This window comes from Schistocerca nitens, chromosome 4 (assembly GCF_023898315.1).
Source record: "Schistocerca nitens isolate TAMUIC-IGC-003100 chromosome 4, iqSchNite1.1, whole genome shotgun sequence".
Taxonomy (NCBI): domain Eukaryota; kingdom Metazoa; phylum Arthropoda; class Insecta; order Orthoptera; family Acrididae; genus Schistocerca; species Schistocerca nitens.
Window position 1 is genome coordinate 352,333,186 of NC_064617.1, and position 25,454 is coordinate 352,358,639.

The following is a 25,454-nucleotide window of genomic DNA, read 5'->3' on the forward strand; positions in this document are numbered from 1 at the left end:
GAATGACAGACAGCTAACGTGGGATGTATCACATATGCCACGAGGGGTCGCCAGAGGATACGGAGGTCTCAATTTCTTTAGGACACGTCACCGCAGCGCCAGACACGCAGGCTTTTGAAGCCCTTCCGCCTGCGGGCGGCGTGTCCCTGTCACCGGGATTACTTCACGGCACACGTTTCGCTGCGGCGGCTATCGGGCAGCGTCGGGAGCACGGCCGCTGTCGGCGCCGCCGCCGTCGGTAATCGTCATGGGCGTCACGCCGACTGCCGGGTCGCGCAAAGGCAAGCGCGTGCGTGCGGTGAGTGCGTGCCGCGTGCCGACAGGAATGCTCGCGCCGACATTACCACCTCGACCTTCTTTCCAGCTGCGCCGTCGTCATCAACACATTCCCGAGTCAACTTCCATGTCGATTTTAGCTCTGATACTGATACGTTTGCTATCTTTACCTCCACAAGGTTCGCGGCCTGTATCTTGCACGATCAACACACTGTCAGTGTACTACAACGATCAACAAAAAGAAATGAGGTTCCTCGCCTTAGTAAGGAACTATATTGCCTGCAATTTAAATTATAACTTCATGAAGGCGGCTTGCAACAATCGTAACATTGGTAGGTAGTTACGTAATGGTTCAAATGGCTCTGAGCACTATGGGACTCAACATCTGAGGTCATCAGTCCCCTAGAACTTAGAAATACTTAAACCTAACTAACCTAAGAACATCACACACATCCATGCCCGAGGCAGGATTCGAACCTGCGACCGTAGCGGTCGCGCGGTTCCAGACTGAAGCGCCTAGAAGCGCTCGGACACACCGGCCGGCGTAGTTACGTAAGTGGATATGTAAATGTTTCAGTGTAACTGCACGAAGTAGATGGAACTAACGCCACATACACAGATGAGCCAAAATATTATGACCACAGTCCACCGCGACGTTCGATGCACCCTGGTGGCGTTGCAGGGCACTGACGCGGTAACAAAAGTATATAAGCATATCTTCGAGAGATAAAGATAATTTTGGATTGTGTTTTAGGAAATTCTCACTACAATGTCTCTAGAATGTGTTGTAATATCCTAATATACGCTTACATAACAAGAGTCACGTGATACCGATATGCATATATACAGATGGCGGTAATATTGCGTACACAAGGTATACAAAGGACAGTGGATTGGCGGAGCAACTATTTGTATTCAGGTAATTCATGTGAAAACGTCTCCGACGTGATTATGGTTGCACGACGAGAATTCAGTTTGGGAAATCGTTAGAGTATTCAATGTTCCCAGATCCGCAGCGTCAAGAGTGTGCCGAGAACACCATATTTCAGGCATTACCTCTCACCACGGACAACGCAATCGCTGGTGGCCCTCACTTAACGACTGAAAGCAGCGGCGTTCGCGCACAGTGGTCAATGCTGACAGACGAGCAACACTGCGTGAAATAACCGCATAAAGCCGGCCACGGTGGCCGAGCGGTTCTGGGCGCTTCAGTCCGGAACCGCGAGACTGTTACGGTCGCAGGTTCGAATCCTGCCTCGGGCATGTATGTGTGTGATGTCCTTACGTTAGTTAGGTTTAAGTAGCTCTAAGTTCTAGGGGACTTATGATCTCAGCTGTTGAGTCCCATAGTGCTCAGAGCCATTTGAACCATTTAACCGCATAAAGCAATGCGGGATGTACGACGAACTTATCTGTTAACACAGTACAGCGAAATTTTTGAAAAAAAACTTTATTGATACAACAACATCAACATTATAAAACAATCGAAAAGAAGGTATTATGATACAAATTATTTATAAACAACAAACATTGTATGATACACACTAACCCACCACCTTATGTAATTGGTGGGTCCAATTATTATACTTGAAAAAACAAGCAGCTTATACTAGTTACTTAATGGCACTTGCTATGGGCAAGGTTAATCTAACTACTTGACCACTCTTTGTTATTCTAAGACTAGCTACTCTGCAGCGTTACAAGTGTGCCAGATGAAATACAAAGCTACTAAAACGGCCTGCTCACTGAGCTAATCCCAGTGAGCGTGCCCCTGGCACTGGGCTGGTCTACTACTTTTACAGCGAAATTTGGCGTTAATGGACCATGACAGCGGACGACGGACGCGAGCGCCTTTCCTGCAGCACGACATCGTCTGGAACGCCTCTCCAGAGCTCGCGATCACGTCGGTTGGACCCTAGACGAGTGGAAAATCGTAGTCTGGGGTTCCGATTTTACCTGGTAAGAGGTGATGGTACGGTTTGAGTGCGACGCAAACCCCAAGAAGCCATGGACCGCAGTTGTCAACAAGGCACTGTGCAAGCTGCTGGTGGCTCTATAGCCGCCCGAAGTGGCCGTGCGGTTCTAGGCGCTGCAGTCTGGAATCGCGAGACCGCTACGGTCGCAGGTTCGAATCATGCCTCGGGCATGGACGTGTGTCATGTCCTTAGGTTAGTTACATTTAAGTAGTTCTAAGTCTAGGGGACTGATGACCTCAGATGTTGAGTCCCATAGTGCTTAGAGCCATTTGAACCATTTTTTTGTTTGCCATTGGTTTGAAGAACATTCTGGACAATTCGAACGAATGATTTGGCCATCCATTGAACATTTATGGGACATAATCGAGAGCTCAGTTCGTGTTCAAAATCCTGCAGCAGCAACGCTTCCGCAGTTATGGGCAGCTGTAAGGGCAGCACTGCTCAATATTTCTGCAGGGGGCTTCCAACGACTTGTGGATCCACGCCACGTCGAGTTGCTGCACTACACCGGTCAAAAAGACCTCCGACATTATATTTCGCTTCTATTTAGCTCAGGGAATAAATTTATACTGCTGTGTCTGAATGCAGCATATACTCCACAACACATGCTTTCTGAGTTTTCGTTTCTGCATGTTCTCTCTGTAAATGAGAAAGAAGGCTGTTTATCACAGTTTCAGCATGTCTTCGAGGAGTAAAGGTAATTTCGTTTTTTTTTCTTTTTTAGTAATTTGAAGGTAGAATGTGTTTGTGTTAGCAATCGATGTAATATGCTAATACCCCCTACATCATCAAGTAAATAATTGTTTATTTCATCACGAAAATAAATCGATGTAGGTTTATCGATGTACCATGGGTCTACATTCGTCAACGACTTATAGATTCACATTCCTGTACCATAGTTCCCATATTTTTTATTGCATATTGTTGAGTTTTCTGAATACGGGGCATATTTCAGTTACTTTGTAACATAAACAGCATTTCAGAAAATAAATTTTAACGATCATCTGTTTTACTGTATTGAACCTACGTATCATCTACCGGTTTCAATCATAGACTATGTCACTGTATGTAAGATAAAACAGATCGGTTAAAAACATATCGCACTTTCCTTTTAAGCTGATACAATATCAAGGTTGTCCCAGTGAAACCACCCAAACAACTATCACAATCCGTCCTTGAAATACTAACGAACATGTTTGTGAAGAGAGAAGCCTTGGTGTTCTGGGCGATTCCTAAGGATTCCGCGAACGGCAAAAAATATAAATAAGGAGGCATAAAATGCAGCAGGACAAAGACGCCACTATAAAGAAAATAAAGTAATGCCCTGTGGAGGATACGGCACTGGACTAGATGAAATCTTTTCTTAAAAAACGAAAATAATACACCAGGGGATTGGCTCTGAGTGAGTTATAGAACAGAGAGCCAGATCGAGAAAGGTACTGAAGCTTGGTACATCGATTCTAAGAGAGGATTTCACAAATGAGGATGTCGGGCAGGGGAGGGGGGGGGAGGAGGAGAGAAGGATATTACGTACGAACCAAGATAAACATGTCAGCTGTGAAGGGCATCACAATAACAATAACTATGTGAGAAATGAGTGACAGAGACTGAATAAAGGGAAAACATCTCCTTCAGGTAGCATGCTTGCACTTCTTATCAACAGAAAACAGAGATAAAAGTTAAAGTGAATTATTTTGAACTGATATAAGAAGGCTTTATCGCATTCCTGCCGGCTCTGAAAGATTATTGCGGTTTCTGATGTCAGATGTTAACACTTGCTTATGAAAAGAAAATCCCTCTGTTTGGTCTTAGTATAAAATACAGTCTTTCTTCCTCCAACAGGCAGCCACCAACACTAGCATAACACAATTACGAGGTCAAATTGCATCTTTGCTACAGAGGCAAAAGCTTCTTCCAACAGCACAGCAAAGTACCTCTGTTTCCAAGAAAGTTCATTGAAAGGACGCACCTACAGGGCTGTATAGCTTACGTCAGACCGTTGTAGCATTTTGGAACAAGTTTTATGTTCGCATGTTATGACCTTTACCTCCTCTGTAGGAACCAATATGGATTCCGCAGACAACGGTCATGTGGGAGCCGGCTCACTCCGTTGTTCCACAAGACCCATAAATCAGCCGATACCGTTGCCCAGTTTTCTATCACATTCCCTTATTACGTTCGATATAGTTTCGTACTGTCGCCTTCTGAGCAAAATATAAGCGTACGATAAGACAAGCTTTCAGTTTGGACTGAATAGTTCCTAGCAAAAAGAACACAGCCTATTACTCTTAACGGAGAGAAATTTTCAGAAGTAAAAGTAACATCGGGTGCCTACTAAAAGAATGTTATAGGGCGATTACTTTTCACAATTTACATAAAATACCTAGTGGACAGCGTCGGAAGTTCAATGAGGCTGTTCGTCTATCAAGCTATGTAGAAAAATCGCAACGCTATAAAATTGTAGCGAAATGCAGGAAGACATGCAAAAGATCGACGCTTGCCGCAGGGATTATAAGTTGGCCATTAACATAAACAAACATACCTTACATCGCATAACAGGCGCGAAGACCCGTTATTATATGGTATCATAATTGCATAACAATCACAGAAAATAGCCTCATCCTTTAAATATCTGGGAGGAAGCGCCAGTGAAAAATGGTTCAAATGGCTCTGAGCACTATGGGACTTAACTTCTGAGGTCATCAGTCCCCTAGAACTGAGAACTACTTAAACCTAACTAACGTAAGGACATCACACACATCCATGCCCTAGGCAGAATTCGAACCTGCGACCGTAGCGGTCGCGCGGTTCCAGACTGTAGCGCCTAGAACCGCTCGGCCACTCCGGCCGGCGAAGCGCCAGTGAGATTTAAAGTGTTAAGACCATATAATACTGACCGTGGAAAAGGTAAACGACATGCAGTATTGTTGGAAGGCTCCTCACGAAGTAGGCCTGTAGTCTACCCACGAAGCAGGTAGCTTACAAAACCCCCGCTCTGGTGATACTTTAATATTACTCTTCAAACTGGGGCTCTTACCAGATAGGAGTGGTAGAGGAAATTAAGAAGATTGAAAGAAGAGCACGTTTCATGGCAGGTCCGTTAGCTAAGGTTCAAATGGTTCAAATGGCTCTGAGCACTATGGGACTCAACTGCTGAGGTCATAAGTCCCCTAGAACTTAGAACTACTTAAACCTAACCAACCTAAGGACAACACACACATCCATGCCCGAGGCAGGATTCGAGCCTGCGACCGTAGCGGTCGCGCGGTTCCAGACTGTAGCGCCAGAACCGCTTGGCCACCAGCGGCCGGCGTTAGCTAAGGTCGAAAGCGTCACGGAGAAGCTCATCTAACTCCAGTGGCTTGCGCTACAAGAATGGGGTTGTGATTTACGGTTAAAATTCCGAGAAAAGTCAGCCAAAATACTGCTTTCTCTTACGCTTTTCTCGCTAAAACAACTTGAAGCTAGAATTAGGGAGATTAGATTCGACACGAAGGTGTATCAACGCTGTTCTTCCCGCGCAGGATTCCCAACCAGATCAGGAAAGGGGCCAGCGAGAGTGGTACGCAATGTACTCACAGCCACACACCACAAGGCGGCTTGCGGAGGACAGGTGTATTACATCAGATCCGGGGCAAACTTCGTATTGTGACGTCACATCGCTCCACGCATAATCTCACGGGAGTAGGTGGCACTGAACGGCTGAAGGCCGCTGTCGAAACTCGGTGCTGATTTGCTTAGCGGCACTTATCGCAAATCCGGCAGCTGTTTGTGCTCGGCTAGCATCTGCCTGGCACGCAGACGTTTCCTATTGTCACTGGCTCTCGGTTGCGCCCTGGTCAAGAAGTTGGGCAGAGTACTTTGTCTTTTGACATGTACTGACGGCACAGACGTCTAACATGAGTTCCTGATAAACAGATCATCACTTGCGCTTGTGCCCTCTTCACTTACTTTCTTTCCGTTTACATACTTGGCCGCAATCAGTAGCACAGGACTGTTATTGCTTCTGTTTTCTTATGTGACAGTCAATCGTTTTTGTTTCCAGTTTAAGTGCGTTATTTGCTGTCTTATTATACCTACATTTTCCGTTTATATATCGGAAAAAGAGCCCTAATTTGTTCTAACCCGTTTCGTACGATGCAGCAACTGTTTTGGGGGCTGTTGTCAAACACTGAGAAGGCAGCCACCCAAAATATTGTTGCAGCAAAGAAACAAGGCAAGGGGAAGTTACAATTCAATACAACCTTTATTTGTCCAAATGGCAAGTTTACAAGCTGATGTGACAGGTTTTAATTGTGCTAGCAATCATCTTCAGATGCGAAATAGACAGAAAAAATATTGTTCTACCTGCTTACAGTATGTACAGTATAAAAAAGGAACAGAAGGTGGCACAGAACACTGCACAAAATATCGTTACAGAGTTGACCAAGTCAAGCCGTATACGTTAGAATTCTTTTTCAGTATTTAAAAAAAAGTTAAACAAGGAGATTCCACATCTCCAAATCTATTCTCAGAAGTCCTAGAAGTAATTTCCAGTCTCCTTAAAATGGAAAAACAAAGAAAAAATACGTTTTGTTGGAACATGTCTCAGTTAACTTCCTTTTCTTACTGACAGTGTACTGTTTGCCTCTAGTGCGGATCAATTTCAACATCGACTGACTGAGCTCATATATGCAGGAGAGCAGGCATATAAAACAAATACAAAACTAGAATAGTGAACAACGAACACACCGAAAAAAACGGTATAAATTTAATGTTATGCGATAGAACCAGTTGAAGAGTTTTTGTATTTACAACAGCTAAAATGCCTACATTGAGAGTAAAAGAAGTGAACGGAAGAGTGAAAATGGTCACGAGTAATTTTAGTGTGTGAATTAGAGTTTTCAACTAGAAAACTGCTATGTATCTGAGCCAGGAAGTGCACATTCAGTATGCGTTACCAGTTTTGACTTACACTGAGACGACAGAAGTCATAGAATACCGCTTCCGTTTGCCCGGCGTAGTGCGTGGACTCAACAAGTCGCTGGAAGTGCCCTGCAGAAATACTGAGCCATGCTGCCTCTATAGCTTTGCATAATTGCAAAAGTGTTGTCAGTGCAGGATTTAGCGCACGAACCGACCTCTCGATTACGTCCCATAAAATGTTCGATGGGATTCATGTCGGGCGATCTACGTGACCAAATCATTCGCTCAAATTATTCAGTATGTTCTTGAAACCAGTCGCCAACAATTGTGGCCCGATGACATGGCGCACTGTCATCCATAAAAAGTTTCCTCGTTTGGGAACATGAAGTTCATGAATGGCTGCAAATGGTCTTCAGGTAGCCGAACAGAACTAATTTCAGTCAATGATCGGTTCACTTGGACCAGGGGACCCAGTTCATTCCATGTAAACACAATCCACGCCATTGTGGAGCCACCGCCAACTTGCAGAGTGCCATCTTGACAACTTGGGTCCATGGCTTCGAGGGGCCTGCGCCACTCTTGAACTCTATCAACACCTTTCACCACCTGAAATCGGAACTCTTCAGACCAGGCGAGGTTTACCAATCGTCTAATGTCCAACCGATACGGTGACGAACTCAGGAAAGGCGCTGCAAGAGACGTCGCGCAGTTAAGAAAGACATTCATGTCGGACGTCTGCTGCCATAGCCCATTTCGTCATATTGTCCTAACGGATACGCTCGTCGTACGTCCCACATTAATTTCTGTGGTTCTTTCACAGAGTGCTGCTTGTCTGTTAGCATTGACAACTACGAAAACGCCGCTGCTCTCGGTCGCTACGAGAAGGCCGTCGGCCACTGTGTTGTCCGTGGTGAGAAATACTGTCTGAAATTTGGTATTCTCGCCCCACTAGGGATCTGTGGTTCTCTGAATATTGAATTTCGTAATTATTTCCGAAATGAAATGTCCCATACGTCTAGCTCCAACTACCAAAGTCGTAATTCCCGTCGTGCGGCCATAATCACGTCGGAGATCTTTTCACATGAACCACCTGAGTACAAATGACAGCTCCGCCAATGCGCTGCCCTTTTACACCTTGTGTACACGATACTGCCGCCATCTGTATATATGCATATCGCCAACGCATGACTTTTGTCACCTCAGTGTATGACAATGTGACATGAATTTATTAATGTGAAAACCGAGGGCTTCTCAGCGGACAATGGAGAAATGACAGCAAACAGTTGACTAAAGGTACTGAAGGGAGCAGAAATGGCTGTAATGAAAATGAAGTCGCGGTCGGTGACATGTAACCATGCGAATGGATGGTACATGGAGGACGGGAATTCTTGGCTTGTTCCCAACTTACTTAGTTACTTACAACTTACTTACACTATCAGGCCCAGAGGAACGCGTGACGTCACAGTTAGGGCTCTCCATCCGCTTCTGTCTTCTACTATCTCTCTCTCTCTAACTCTCTTTCTAGACCTTTCCACTGGTCTGATACCTGATAGGGTCTAGTCCATTGGAACTTTTGGCCATCTAGTCTGTATCAATCTCACTACAAGTCCAGCCCATTGGAGACTTTTTCTCTTCGGAACTGTAACGATGTTGGCTTCTTGTGTAGCTCTTCTAGTTCTGTATCGTTGCGACTTTTCCACTCTCCTGTAGTTGGATCCCAACCTAGTCCAAGTATTTTCCTGAAGACCTTACTCTCAAATATAAGCAGTCGATTAAGGTCTTGTGTTCCACTGCTCCAGGTTTGACAATCATTTAGTACCACTAGCAGTATTAATGTTTTATAAAGTCATAGTGCTAGTTATTGAGAAATATTTCTACATTGAGAAACATTTCTACATTTTAATACAAAGTTTAGAGAGTAATACAGGTAGCACATGCTTCCCACCTACAGTGTTGCCTCATTCTTTGCTTCAACTGATGTTACTTCAGAAAAAAAACTGATCCAAGATATTTGAATTCTTTTACGTACTTATACCTGTCACAGTTCGCTGTCAGATCTTCGGAGTTATGGAGATTTCTTTTTATGGTCCCGTGCTCAGTCTTTTCAATACTAATTTACAGCCCAGCTCTCGGAGACACTAATACCAGGGTCTGAATACGTCTTTTCAGCTATTCTTATTAGGGAAATGTCATCTGAATAGACCAGATAGGTCATATTTTTATGATAGATTTGATCACCCTGAAAATTCTCTTTGTTGAATTCCCATATTACCTTTTCGAGATTCAGATTGAAAAGGGCAGGTGATAATTGATCTCCTTGCCTTAATCCTGTTTCCACTTGGAAAACTTTCCTCCATCATGTCAAATTCTGTAATGGTTTTAATCATAAGGAGATCCCAACAGATGAGAGAACACTGATTAAAACGGCGTAATGGAAGATAGGCAGAAAACAACCATGGAAGAGAAACGTGGATGCATTAGCTGAAGACGGAGTTCTTCGAAAAGTCTAGACGAGACGTTTATGAAATCATATAAAATCAAAATATGATGTTTACTAATTGCTACCACATACTCGTACATTTTCGCCTTGGGCTTCAACAATTACTTGCCACAAGCTGGGTCATCATTCAAACGGATGACACACATCGTTTTAAAAGAAATCTAGCAAAATGGTGCAGCTTTTAACAACTGGGATCGTATTTGAAATAAACAGAGTCCAAATCTTCGTTGTTCCATTTTTGCTTCGTTTTCCGCGCGTTTCCCAATTTCACTTGAGGTTTTTCCTTCATCGAGGCCTAGGCGTATTTCTTCCCATATCCTTGAGAAACCGCGCAACTGCCTTGGCTCCAGCGATTCTTATGTCGACGGAAAGTTCAGCTCTAAGCTTCCTGCAGCTGATGGGGCTGCAATACATTTCACGTCCGTAATTATGGAAATATCAACTCCCGGCTAGAGACTCACTATAGTACACCTGCAACTATGAGATATCAAAACATTGTGCGGTTTCGCTGAATCACGGCTACGTGGGCAGACTTTGGATAGCGGTACGTGACAGCCGGCGCGTCTGATGATTACGCTCGTGGAATAACAAAGCTGAAAAAGCGCGCCCGAGATAAGAGAAATGCACACGGGAAGACGCAATGAATTTATATTACGTCATCTTTAGTTCTTGACTGTACAGCGAAAATTCCAGCAGCTTATGAGTGAACTCACCTTTCTGTAACAGTAAAATGAAAAGGCATACCAACACTCGAGTCCTTTTTTCAATTTGGCACGTTGGATAGACATATGGCAGAGTTGCTTCGAATGTCATTGAACCAATTCCTACACATCGTTATTAGAAAACGTTACGATCGATTTTCTTCTGACATATTCCCGTCTTTTAGGAACTGTTTCTTTTCGGATGGTGGGCTATCTGTCGAGCTTTAAACCACAATGTAAATACGAAACGAAAAGATGCAGATTGAGAAGATTTGAAAATTTAATCGTTAAGCTTAGTTAACGAAAATTTCGTTTCTCCTCCGAATGCGATTTTTTTTTTTTTTTTTTTTTTTTGACGCCGGCCTACATATGGAGAAATGATCTTCATAATAAAATAAGGGAACCACAACTCGCACGGAAGGATATAGGTGTTCGTTTTATCGCGCACCTTTCGAGATTAGAATAAGAGAGAATTATCACTTAACTGTGATTTGCAGAGATGAATACGTAAATTGCGAGAATATATAGCATATGGTACATGGACTTAAACTCCTATGCTTGTCTTTATAGGAAAATATGACAGTTCTCACTGTCCCGGGGATCCCGAGAATTATGGTTTTCATGTATGAAATCTCAAAATGCAAGCTTTGAGGTGTGCTGCTCAATTTTTTTTTAATTAACTGACGTTGGTATTGATATTTCGAACGACAAAGTTGTTCTCGCGTGACGTGATGTTACAAACACTGTACTGCAGAGAAAAGAGCGTCTTTTCCCATCAGCGGACGTAATGTTTAGAAACTGCTGTATCACACTGACTGACAACCAATCATTTAGCCTTCGAATGCTGCTGCTCGAACATAATTAACACTGACTCCACAATCAGATTTTTTTTCCGCGCGATACAGTTCATCTTTCTACAAAATATATTTTCTCCGACAAGTTGCGTTACAACCTACACTTTTCCCGTACTATTCTAAACAGGAGTATTCAGAATGCGTGAACGAAAATAAAACCGCGAACTTATGAAGGGTATGCTTTTATTTCGTTCAAATGGTTCAACTGGCTCTGAGCACTATGGGACTTAACTTCCAAGGTCATCAGTCCCCTAGAACTTAGAACTACTTAAACCTAACTAACCTAAGGACATCACACACATCCAAGCCCGAGGAAGGATTCGAACCTGCGACCGTAGCGGTCGCGCGGTTCCAGACTGTAGCGCCTAGAACTGCTTTTATTTGTTACATGCGCTTTAGATATCTTTCAGTGGAAGCTCGCAATGAAGAAAACTGAGTTAAAGCGAAACAAATGACATGGTGAAACTGCGGAAACTTGTTAACAGAGATAGAATGTTAATAATGAAAAACACTGTCATAGATTATTTTCTTTCATTTGATGTACTTCATATTTTACATGTTAATACCCATTTTCAATTGTAATTCCTTACGAAACACATACATACCGTGAACATCTTCATAACATCGTAACTGGTTCAAAATACGAAAACTATGTTTTACGTAGAAAAGACTGCTGAAAGGTCGCCGGTTTTTCGATATCTGGATAATATCGATACATTTTATTTACTATATACTGAAACTTTTTAGTGGTAATAGGCACAGCAGTGACAGTCAACTGGTTACGAAAGGCTGGGTATAATAACAAAGTTCTCTGTCCGCCTTTTCGCAAAAGTTGCACAAAAACATGTTGTCATAACAGCTTCACCAACACTGCCACGGACAAATTACATCATGAGGATAGAACACTATTACATAAAAATATTGGTTGCGTTGATGTCTTTTTTTATCCTCAAATGCACCAGAAGTACACACACGGAAAATATTGTGGCAACAGACTTGTCTACATCATAACTCTAGATACACGTTCTTTCCTCGTGTAACGCACGTTTCGTCGTATACAGCTAAAACCGCGAAATAATTTCAGTGAAGATGTATTATCTAATAGACAAATCTCCGACGAGAATTAACAGTGACTGTTACGTACATATAACGGACATGAAGTATGAAAAATGCAAAGTGGAATGGACGGCATTTCATAACGCTCACCCAATACAATGACATCGCCATCGGTGCTGTGAAAATTACCGACAAGCTGGTATCAGGCATGTAGTACCACTACGCTGTTCTTGCCTCACAAATGGAATGGAGAGTAGTGGCATAACAGCTAATCATCTGGTGTAATATTAATTTGCGAACAGAAGAGCGAGCGAAGCGAAGCAGCGCCATGCACTCCCGGCCGAGTCATAGAAACGGTATGCTGCTCGGTAGAACTGTATCAACAGAAGCTGTTACTTACGTATTTCATCTCGTTCGATCAGTGCGACACCTGTGCTGCCTGGAAGTCGATGCGTCGAGCATAACACAAAACTCACTGGCCGCCTAGCAACGCGCACACGAGTTTCGCTCCAACAGGTGAGCTAGCGCGCATGTGCACCGCGCAGCACTTCACAGCACACTCGTAACGCCGGCGCGTTCGCCGCCAGACTGGCTTTGCCCGGCCGAGTCCGCACAAGACAGCAGCAGCGGCTCACACACACACACACACACACACAGATAGCGGCCGCGCTGACGTGTGTAGCTGCGCCAGCGGCCTCGCCGAGCAGAGCGGCCGCAGTCGGCAGTCGCAGCCGGTGACGCGGCGCGTCCACAATGCTGACTGCGGCGGTATTTTTAGTGCGAGGCGTAGCGAGGAACGGGTTCTTCTGCCCTCCGGCCAAGTCACTCACTCGCTCCAGCATCCGAACGAGCCTCCAGGCAGTTTGGCGTCGCGCTGCCGCGTTATTTTGGAACCGCACCGCAGCTCGGCAATAAACAATAGCCTCCACGAACCGCAGGAGCACAGTCCATCATTAGGTCATTAGGGACAAAGGAGTAGCTTAGCAGGATAAATCTGACAGAACGCAGCACTCCAAGCCTTGATGGATTCCAACCACCTGTCATCTTGTTTCAGTGATTTGGGGGCCTGTGACTGTCACAATTTTTTACTTGTTTTGACAAGCTCGTTTCACTGATCTGTAGCACAGAGAATCGGAAAGCGGGGTAATTTGACTGTGATATTTAAGCAATATGCCACACTCATCTCAGTGGAGCGTCGGTAAATTAACACCTCCCTCTTCCAGCACTCTCTCTCTCTCTCTCTCTCTCTCTCTCTCTCTCTCTCTCTCTCTCACACGCACGCACACACACACACACACACACACGCGCGCGCGCGCGCGCGCGCGCGCGCGGGAAGAAGGGAAGAGAGACAGAGAGAAACATGCGTTCATGAAGTTATATCCCAGCAGGGCAATACTTCTCCATATATTGCAAGGAATCTACAGCGTTTCTTTGCTGATCTGTCCATCCAACTCAGAAAAAAAATTGTTCAAATGGCTCTGAGCACTATGGGACTTAACATCTGAGGTCATCAGTCCCCTAGAACGTAGAATTACTTAAACCTAACTAACCTAAGGACATCACACACATCCATGCCCGAGGCAGGATTCGAACCTGCGACCGTAGCGGTCGCGCGGTTCCAGACTGAACCGCCTAGAACCGCTCGGCCACACCGGCCGGCTCCAACTCAAAAGACAATCACTGAAGATGTCTGTGACTTGACTGGCAGTCGCGACTCATGATATTCGTCCCGTAGCAAATATACTTGAATGTCCAGACGTCCAGACTCGGGTTGACACTCCCCGAAATGTCAGTGCCCATGAACGGATTGAGAACACGTTTGACGCGATGCAAGGAAACTAGGCATTCTCACCTTATTGCAGTTTCACCAATGCCGAATTATTGATACTTAAATTTATTTTCCGTTGTTTTTACATCATTTTTATTTCATCGGTCCCGGTTATTCATCCACAGTTTCCACAGCTGTTTATGCGTCATTTGACAAGTGAATCCTGCGTAGACTATCTTCATTCATTCCTGAGTGGAATGCCTCATTCACTGTTTGTAGCGTATCTTTAATCAAGTGAATTCTAGATAGACAACTATCCATTACCCCAAGCCAGCCGCTGTGGCCGAGCGGTTCTAGGCGCTTCAGTCCGGAACCGCGCTGCTGCTACGGTCGCAGGTTCGAATCCTGCCTCGGGCATGGATATTGGCGATGTCGTTAGGTTAGTTAGGTTTAAGCAGTTCTGAGTTTTTAGGGGACTGATGACCTCAGAAGTTAAGTCCCATAGTGCTCAGAGCCATTTGAACCATTACCCCAAGTCGCACGTTTCACTATAAGTGGCCCATCAGATGGTGGCATGAAGCGCACGCTAGAACAACCAGTAAATAAATCTTCCAAGAAGAGGATTATCTCCCGAATGATGAAGAACATACCTGACACGCGTACATAGCCTGGTTCACATCGCTATATGGATATTACATTACAAGCATTAGAAAACGGTATGGAGAGGATGGAGATCGTAAAATGTAGTGACAAAGAAATGGTCTGAAAGTTAAGCGCCGAGTAACAGCAGGAACAAGTCTTCGGATAAATTACAAGAACTTACAGTCAAGGACATCAACTGTTACATGATGATACAGGGACAATAGCGACATATTGCGAAAAATAATGAATGATAAGAAGTGCACTAGCCGCTAAGGTTTCGTGCATACGGAACTCTCCTCCCGAACAGGCCATGAAGACCCAAGGGTACCGACCGGCCGCCGTGTCATCCTCACCACAGGCGTGACTGGATGCGGATATGGAGGGGCATGTGGTCAGCACACTGCTCTCCGGGCCGTATGTCAGTTTCCGAGACCGGAGCCTCTACTTCTCAATCAAGTAGCTCCTCAGTTTGCCTCACAAGGGCTGAGTGCACCCCGCTTGCCAACAGCGCTCGGCAGACCGGGTGGTCACCCATCCAAGTGCTAGCCCAGTCCGACAGCGCTTAACTTCGGTGATATGACGGGAACCGGTGTTACCACTTCGGCAAGGCCGTTGGCTTCGTGCATACAGGGTGAACATTAATAAAACCGACAAACTGCACGGACGGATTCCTGACTGGAAATGGGGTAATAAAAGGTCCAATGAACATCTGTTCGGAAACGCACCGTTGCTACGGTATATGGCGCTGACCACGTGCCGTGTGTCTCTTGTGTGTTACAGGCTGTGTGATTGACGCAGCGTACTGTAAGCAGCAGAATGGTTCGGTATTCATATCGGGAACAAACCGAAATGGTGTCTGTGTACGGCCGAGCAGACGGAAACGGTGGAGAGGTAGCATGGCTATTCCAAAATAAGTAACTTCACAGACACCGCGTCATACAATATTTCACGCTCTTTTTTGACGATCGTGTGATCATGGGTCCTTTCAGACAGATGAACGTGCAGGGAGGCGGCGAACTGTGGTAACATCAGAGTTCTGCAGGATATTGAGAAGAACCCTGGTACAAGCTCCAGGCAAGTGGCTCGCCAACATGACGTAATCAAAAGTACTATTATGTGCATCATGCATGACAGCTGCTGCTATCTCTATTACCTGCAGTCCCATGGAGGTCACTTTGAACATCTGTTGTGACGTGGAGACGATGCAGCACTTTACTGTGTTTCGGGACGATTTGTTGTCGTTGCACGTCCATTTCCGGACACATATTCATAGCACCTTTTTTCCTCCCAGTAGGAATTTGTCCCTGCTGTTTGTCGGTTTTATTAATGTTCATCTTGTATAATTGAAAATATTACTTGTACTGGTTATTTAGAAACGAAGAAATTTAGAAACGCAGTCCCGCCAGAGCGTGAGGCTCACGATTCAGTCTGTAAAAAAAATAATAAATAAATAAATAAAAAACCAGGTACAACATTATTATGTATGCGTGACCGTCACATTTTGTAAACTACTTTCAATATTTTACGTCTCAGATAATAGTTTCGCTTGATATACCTGTGGCAGAAGTGCTAGAATGTGGATAAGTGGAACATAACGTAAATGAAAAACCATAAAAATCCCACCATATCCGATTACAGGTTTAGCGGTAAGTTTCTACAGACCATCACATCGTACACTGGACTAGCATTCTCGGGAATGACGGTTCATATCCCCTTCCGCTTACGCAGATTTGCGTTCTCCGTTAACAGCTATAGGAAAGAACAGGTCCAATATCTTTCCTTGTCATTCCGTAATCTGAGGTTGCGCTCTGTCCAATGACCTTGTCGTAGACGAAACCTTATTCCTTGGACTACCTTTATTTTCCGTGAGGTATTTTCAATATTTAGGCGTAATGCCGCGAAGCGATGTGAAATAGAACAAACATGTCAATTCGGTTTTAGAGAGACCGAACGAAGACTTGTATTCGTTGACAGGTTTTTGATCAAGTACGGCACATCTGAAACGACGCGAGTGCAACCACATCTATATTCCTGATCAAGTGGGCATGATGCCATATTTCAAATGAGTTCAGAGAAGCGCTGTTAGAGTCATGTCAGCGCGCAGCCCATATGACAGTAAAATGGAGACGTCCAGAGACCTTAAATGAGAAATTCCGTGGAAGGAGACGCGTTTCTCGCAAAAGCTTGTCGGGTAAATTTAGAGAACAGATATTCGAGAAAACGTGTACTACAATTCTGCTACCTCTGTCTTATATTCCGCTTAGGGACCGTGAGAAAGAGATAAGAGAGATAAATGCGTCCACCAGCCCTGCTGTCGTTGCGATCTTCAGTCCGAAGTCTGATATGATGCAACTCTCCACGGTAATCTATCCAGTACATCACTGTTAATCTTTGCGCAACCACTGCAACCTACATCCATTTGTATTCAAAACTTGGTTCACAATCCTCCAATACGATTTTTACGCCCCACCGTCTGCCCCTTCCTCACAGCTTCCTCAATTACCAAATCAACTATTCCTTGATGCCTTTAGAAACGTCATATCAAGCTATCCCCTCCTTTAGTCCAGTTGTGTCATATTTATTGTTTCCACGATTTCACACCTCTTCATTATTTATCGGAGTTACCCATATTATGTAAGGCACTCTTTTGCAGAATCATATTTCTAAAGCTTCAGCTTCTTTTCTGTATCTACTGCTTATCGTTCACACTTCTTCAGACAAATATTCACTTTATAACATTCACCCAGGGTGTCCAAGGAAGAACGGTAATATTCATCGACATGACAGGAACGATTATTCTCAGCAAAAAAGTACAGCAGAAATGGGCTCTACAATGCATACCTTAAGAGCTTTTCATCTTCGATACTGTGAAACAAATCTCTTGTACTGCAAGCTCTTTGCTTTAAACATTCTGAGAGGTGGTAATATGGACCAAAACGAAAAAAAGACCAATAAAAATGGGCTCTACAGTGCATACCTTAAGAGCTATGGCACTTGTTCATCTTCGCGGTTGTGACACACATCCCTTCTACTGAACAAGTGCTTACAACTCATAAAGGAACATTTTAAAGCCCATGTTCACCAGACTATTTTTTCTTGTTTTGGTTCCTTCTACCTCCTCGTTATAGGAACCGAAAGCTGGCTAAAGTCGGAGACTAAACACTGCCGAAATTTTTACAGAGGCGCAAACCGTGTTCAGAAAGGATAGATTAAGTAAAGAGGTGGTGGTGTGTTTGTGTCTGTTGGTAGTAGTTTATCTTGTAGTGAAGTTGAAATAGATAGTTCCTGCGAATTATTATGGGTAGAGGTTATACTCAACAGTCGTACCAAAATAATAATTGACTCCTTCTACCGACCCCCGACTCAGATGATATAATAGCTGACCGCTTCAAAGAAAACTTGAATCTCATTACAAATAAGTACCCCACTCATACAGTTATAATTGGTGGAGACTTCAATCTACCCTCGTTTTGTTGGCGAAAATACATGTTCAAAGCCGGTGGTAGACAGGAAACATCTTCCGAAATTGTACTAAATGCTTTCTCTGAGAATTACGTTGAACAATTAGTTCATGAGCCCATACGAATTGTAAATGGTTGCGAAAATACACTTGACCTCTTAGCCACAAATAATCCTGATCTAATAGAGAGCGCCACGACGGATACAGGGATTAGTGAACACAAGGTCATTGTAGCGAGGCTCAAAACCATATCAACCAAAAACCCTAAAAATAAACTCAAAATATATCTGTTTAAAACAGCAGATAAAAATTCGCTTGATGCCTTCCTAAGAGAGAGTCTCCATTCCTTCCAAGCTAATTATGCAAGTGTAGACCAGATATGGCTCAAATTCAAAGATACAGTATCGACAGCAATAGATAGATTCACACCGCATAAGTTAATAGGAGACGGGACTAATCCACCATGGTGCACAAAACGTCAGAACACTGTTGCAGAAGCAACGAAAGAAGCATGCCAAATTCAAAAAATGGTTCAAATGGCTATGAGCACTATGGGACTCAACATCTTAGGTCATAAGTCCCCTAGAACTTAGAACTACTTAAACCTAACTAACCTAAGGACATCACACACACCCATGCCCGAGGCAGGATTCGAACCTGCGACCGTAGCAGTCCCGCGGTTCCGGACTGCAGCGCCAGAACCGCTAGACCACCGCGGCCGGCCATGCCAAATTCAGGAGAATGCAAAATCACCAAGACTGACTAAGTTTCACGGAAGCTCGAAATTTAGTGCGGGCATCAATGCGAGATGCTTTTAATAGTTTTCACAGTGAAATATTGTCTCAAAATATGGTAGAAAACCCAAAGAGATTCTGGTCGTATATAAAGTACACCAGTGGCAAAAAACGGTCAATACCGTCACTGCACGATAGCGATGGAAATGTTACCGATGATGGTGTCACTAAAGCGGAGTTATTAAATACAATTTTCCGTAATTTCTTCACGAAAGAAGACGAAGTAAATATTCCAGAATTCGAAAACAGAACAGCTGTTAGCATGAGTGACATAAAAGTAGATATCTTAGGTGTTGCGAAACAACTCAAATCACTTAAGAAAGGCAAGTTTCCGGTCCAGTTAGTACACCAGTCAGGTTCCTGTCAGAGTATGCAGACACAATAACGCCCTTCTTAGCAATAATATACAACCGCTCACTTGACGAAAGGTCTGTTCCTAAAGACTGGAAAGTAGCACAGGTCACATCAATATTCAAGAAGGGAAATAAGAGTAACCCACTGAATTCCAGACCAATATCACTGACCTCAGTTTGCAGTAGGATTTTGGAGCATATACTGTACTCGAACATTATGAATCACCTTGAAGAAAATGACTTATTGATACATAACACGGATTCAGAAAATATCGTTCTTGTGCAACACAGCTAGCTCTTTATTCCCATAAAGTAATGAGTGCTGTCGACATGGGGTTTCAGATCGAGTCCATATTCCTAGATTTCCAGAAGGCTTTTGATACCGTTCCTCACAAGCGACTATGAATCAAATTGCGTGCATGTGGAGTATCGTCTCAGTTGTGTGACTGGATTCGTGATTTCCTCTCAGAGAGGTGACAGTTCGTAGTGATAGAAGGCAAATCATCGAGTAGAACAGAAGTGATATCTGGCGTTCCGCAAGGTAGTGTCATAGGCCCCCTGCTGTTCCTGATTTATATAAATGATCTAGGTGATAATCTGAGCAGCCCCCTTAGATTGTTTGCAGATGAAGTTGTAATTTACCGTCTAGTAAAATCATCAGACGATCAATTACAATTACAAAATGATCTAGGGAGAATTTCTGTATGTTGCGAAAAGTGGCAATTAGCACTAAACAAAGAAAAGTGCGAGGTCATCCACTTGGGTACTGAAAGAAATCCGATAAATTTAGGACATGCGATAAATCGCACAAATCTAATGGCTGTCAATTTGACTGAATATCTAGGAACTACAATTACGAGCACCTTAAATTGGAAAGACCACACAGATTATATTGTGGGGAAGGCGAACAAAGACTGCGCTTTGTTGGCAGAACACTAAGAAGATGCGACAAACCCACTAAAGAGACAGCCTACATTACACTTGTTCGTCCTCTGCTGGAATATTGCTGCGCTGTATGGGATCCTTACCAGGTAGGATTGACGGAGGACATAGAAAAAGTGCAAAGTAGGGCAGCTCGTTTCGTGTTATCGCGCAATAGGGTTCAAATGGTTCAAATGGCTCTGAACACTATGGGACTTAACATCTGTGGTCATTAGTCCCCTAGAACTTAGAACTACTTAAACCTAACTAACCTAAGGACATCACACACATCCATGCCCGAGGCAGGATTCGAACCTGCGACCGTAGCGGTCGCGCGGCTCCGGACTGAGCGCCTAGAACCGCTAGACCACCGCGGCCGGCTCGCGCAATAGGGGTGAGAGTGTCACTGATATGATACGCGAGTTGGGGTGGCAGTCACTGAAACAAAGGCGGTTTTCTTTGCGGCGAGATCTATTTACGAAATTTCAATCGCCAACTTTCTCTTCCGAATGCGTAAACATTTTGTTGATACCCACCTACGTAGGGAGAAATGATCATCATAATAAAATAAGAGAAATCAGAGCTCGAACGGAATGATTTAGGTGTTCCTTTATCCCAGGCGCCATTCGAGAGTGGAATGGTAGAGCAGTAGTATGAAAATGGTTCGATGAACCCTCTGCCAGGCATTAAAGTGTGAATCGCAGAGTAACCATGTAGATGTAGATGTAGATGTAGAAGTGAGACGGTGATATTCGCGATTAGCTGAAAATTCCAACTGGCATGACATTTTCTGTGACATCCAAATGCGTAAAGTACGCCGGATGTCGCCAAGGCTGAGCACTTCCGATGACTCGTACTTAGACGATATCTCTTCGGCTGTTTCCGCGACAAGCTGAGAAATTCTCCGTTAACCGAAGAAACAAACACCGATCCTTTTCACCGGTGGCCGTATACAGGATGTCCCAGGACGAATGGTTAGTACTGCGCAACCCTCACGTGACAGAGTGGTGTACGCATTGTGTGATGTACCTACCACTGCCCGGTTTTATGAATCTGAGGATGGCAATACATATTCCCGAAACTAGTAATCCAGCAATTGTGTTAATATAGCGATCTTGGCAAATAAATTTGTTTTCAAAAGAAGACTACAATAAAAAATTATAGATCGCCTCCAGACCGAACGATCATATCAGGTAACCATAACTATGGAACACAACAGGAACGGTCATCGAAGTGAGAAAGTCTAATGAACATGGGCTATAAAATGCATACCTTAAGAGCTATGGGCACTTTTTCATCTTCGCTACTGTGAAAGTCCCCCCCATGAACCATGGACCTTGCCGTTGGTGGGGAGGCTTGCGTGCCTCATCGATACAGATAGCCGTACCGTAGGTACAACCACAACGGAGGGGTATCTGTTGAGAGGCCAGACAAACGTGTGGTTCCTGAAGAGGGGCAGCAGCCTTTTCAGTAGTTGCAAGGGCAACAGTCTGGATGACTGACTGATCTGGCCTTGTATCAATAACCAAAACGGCCTTGCTGTGCTGGTACTGCGAACGGCTGAAAGCAAGGGGAAACTACGGCCGTAATTTTTCCCGAGGGCATGCAGCTTTACTGTATGATTAAATGATGATGGCGTCCTCTTGGGTAAAATATTCCGGAGGTAAAATAGTCCCCCATTCGGATCTCCGGGCGGGGACTACTCTAGAGGATGTCGTTATCAGGAGAAAGAAAACTGGCGTTCTACGGATCGGAGCGTGGAATGTCAGGTCCCTTAATCGGGCAGGTAGGTTAGAAAATTTAAAAAGGGAAATGGACAGGTTAAAGTTAGATATAGTGGGAATTAGTGAAGTTCGGTGGCAGGAGGAACAAGACTTCTGGTCAGGTGATTACAGGGTTATAAATACAAAATCAAATAGAGGTAATGCAGGAGTAGCTTTAATAATGAATAGGAAAATAGGAACGCGGGTAAGCTACTACAAACAGCTTAGTGAACGCATTATTGTGGCCAAGATAGATACGAAGCCCACACCTACTACAGTAGTACAAGTTTATATGCCAACTAGTTCTGCAGATGACGAAGAAATTGAAGAAATGTATGATGAAATAAAAGAAATTATTCAGATTGTGAAGGGAGACGAAAATTTAATAGTCATGGGTGACTGGAATTCGAGTGTAGGAAAAGGGAGAGAAGGAAACGTAGTAGGTGAATATGGATTGGGGCTAAGAAATGAAAGAGGAAGCCGCCTGGTAGAATTTTGCACAGAGCACAATTTAATCATAGCTAACACTTGGTTTAAGAATCATGATAGAAGGTTGTATACATGGAAGAACCCTGGAGATACTAAAACGTATCAGATAGATTATATAATGGTAAGACAGAGATTTAGGAACCAGGTTTTAAATTGTAAGACATTTCCAGGGGCAGATGTGGACTCTGACCACAATCTATTGGTTATGACCTGTAGATTAAAACTGAAGAAACTGCAAAAAGGTGGGAATTTAAGGAGATGGGACCTGGATAAACTGAAAGAACCAGAGGTTGTACAGAGTTTCAGGGAGAGCATAAGGGAACAATTGACAGGAATGGGGGAAAGAAATACAGTAGAAGAAGAATGGGTAGCTTTGAGGGATGAAGTAGTGAAGGCAGCAGAGGATCAAGTAGGTAAAAAGACGAGGGCTAGTAGAAATCCTTGGGTAACAGAAGAAATATTGAATTTAATTGATGAAAGGAGAAAATATAAAAATGCAGTAAATGAAGCAGGCAAAAAGGAATACAAACGTCTCAAAAATGAGATCGACAGGAAGTGCAAAATGGCTAAGCAGGGATGGCTAGAGGACAAATGTAAGGATGTAGAGGCTTATCTCACTAGGGGTAAGATAGATACTGCCTACAGGAAAATTAAAGAGACCTTTGGAGATAAGAGAACCACTTGTATGAACATCAAGAGCTCAGATGGAAACCCAGTTCTAAGCAAAGAAGGGAAAGCAGAAAGGTGGAAGGAGTATATAGAGGGTCTATACAAGGGCGATGTACTTGAGGACAATATTATGGAAATGGAAGAGGATGTAGATGAAGATGAAATGGGAGATACGATACTGCGTGAAGAGTTTGACAGAGCACTGAAAGACCTGAGTCGAAACAAGGCCCCCGGAGTAGACAACATTCCATTGGAACTACTGACGGCCTTGGGAGAGCCAGTACTGACAAAACTCTACCATCTGGTGAGCAAGATGTATGAAACAGGCGAAATACCCTCAGACTTCAAGAAGAATATAATAATTCCAATCCCAAAGAAAGCAGGTGTTGACAGATGTGAGAATTACCGAACAATCAGTTTAATAAGCCACAGCTGCAAAATACTAACACGAATTCTTTACAGACGAATGGAAAAACTAGTAGAAGCCGACCTCGGGGAAGATCAGTTTGGATTCCGTAGAAATACTGGAACACGTGAGGCAATACTGACCTTACGACTTATCTTAGAAGAAAGATTAAGGAAAGGCAAACCTACGTTTCTAGCATTTGTAGACTTAGAGAAAGCTTTTGACAATGTTGACTGGAATACTCTCTTTCAAATTCTAAAGGTGGCAGGGGTAAAATACAGGGAGCGAAAGGCTATTTACAATTTGTACAGAAACCAGATGGCAGTTATAAGAGTCGAGGGATATGAAAGGGAAGCAGTGGTTGGGAAGGGAGTAAGACAGGGTTGTAGCCTCTCCCCGATGTTATTCAATCTGTATATTGAGCAAGCAGTAAAGGAAACAAAAGAAAAATTCGGAGTAGGTATTAAAATCCATGGAGAAGAAATAAAAACTTTGAGATTCGCCGATGACATTGTAATTCTGTCAGAGACAGCAAAGGACTTGGAAGAGCAGTTGAATGGAATGGATGGTGTCTTGAAGGGAGGATATAAGATGAACATCAACAAAAGCAAAACCAGGATAATGGAATGTAGTCGAATTAAGTCGGGTGATGTTGAGGGTATTAGATTAGGAAATGAGACACTTAAAGTAGTAAAGGAGTTTTGCTATTTGGGGAGTAAAATAACTGATGATGGTCGAAGTAGAGAGGATATAAAATGTAGACTGGCAATGGCAAGGAAAGCGTTTCTGAAGAAGAGAAATTTGTTAACATCGAGTATAGATTTAAGTGTCAGGAAGTCGTTTCTGAAAGTATTTGTATGGAGTGTAGCCATGTATGGAAGTGAAACATGGACGATAAATAGTTTGGACAAGAAGAGAATAGAAGCTTTCGAAATGTGGTGCTACAGAAGGATGCTGAAGATTAGATGGGTAGATCACATAACTAATGAGGAGGTACTGAACAGGATTGGGGAGAAGAGGAGTTTGTGGCACAACTTGACCAGAAGAAGGGATCGGTTGGTAGGACATGTTCTGAGGCATCAAGGGATCACCAATTTAGTATTGGAGGGCAGCGTGGAGGGTAAAAATCGTAGGGGGAGAGCAAGAGATGCATACACTAAGCAGATTCAGAAGGATGTAGGTTGCAGTAGGTACTGGGAGATGAAGAAGCTTGCACAGGATAGAGTAGCATGGAGAGCTGCATCAAACCAGTCTCAGGACTGAAGACCACAACAACAACACTGTGAAAGTCATCTCTTCTATTGAACAAGTGGTTCAAATGGTGCAGATGGCTCTGAGCACTATGCGACTTAACTTCTGAGGTCATCAGTCGCCTAGAACTTAGAACTAATTAAACCTAACTAACCTAAGGACACCACACACATCCATGCCCGAGGCAGGATTCGAACCTGCGACCGTACTGAACAAGTGTTCATAGCTCTTAAGGTATACGTTACAGAGTTCATGTGTACTACGATTTCCCTGATACGAATGACAGTTCTTGTCACATCCCTGAACATTGATAATTTCTCCTGGGACATCGTGTACATGAATATCGTTCTCGCAGACAGGGACAAATATCTGCTAACGCCTGTTGACTCATCCACTGAATGGAAGGTTACTTCATATAATATCTTTTATCTATATCAAGACAATGTTGTTAAGACTTGAAAATAAGTAAAAATCCACAGAACATTAGCCATGACGTAGCTGTGCCAGAAAATCATTAAAATTTACTGTATGATATATATCCTGCAAGAGATTTCTCGGCTTTGGTTTTGAACGTTCCCGATATGGAAGCAAAACGAAGAAATCGGTGCACACCCTACTGGCAAATGATGCTAATATGAAAATAAAGCGGAAACAGAAAATTAAAGAATAT

The 25,454-nt window shown here is 43.6% G+C and overlaps 1 protein-coding gene and 1 pseudogene across 2 annotated transcripts in view; both read right to left on the minus strand.

Annotated features, from left to right (window-relative positions):
* Positions 1-25,454, minus strand: part of LOC126251961 (breast cancer anti-estrogen resistance protein 1) — a 487,115-nt gene that overhangs the window by 100,972 nt on the left and 360,689 nt on the right. The window contains exon 1 of one of the 2 annotated variants that reach the window (XM_049952725.1): positions 12,669-12,845. The exons of the other annotated variant lie outside the window; for it this stretch is intronic. Coding sequence (XP_049808682.1) covers positions 12,669-12,677 — 9 coding nt within the window. The 5' untranslated portion in view covers positions 12,678-12,845. Of the gene's footprint in view, positions 1-12,668; positions 12,846-25,454 lie in introns of those variants that run through there. 2 annotated transcript variants of the gene reach the window in all.
* On the minus strand, positions 15,178-15,295 carry LOC126254289 (5S ribosomal RNA; annotated as a pseudogene).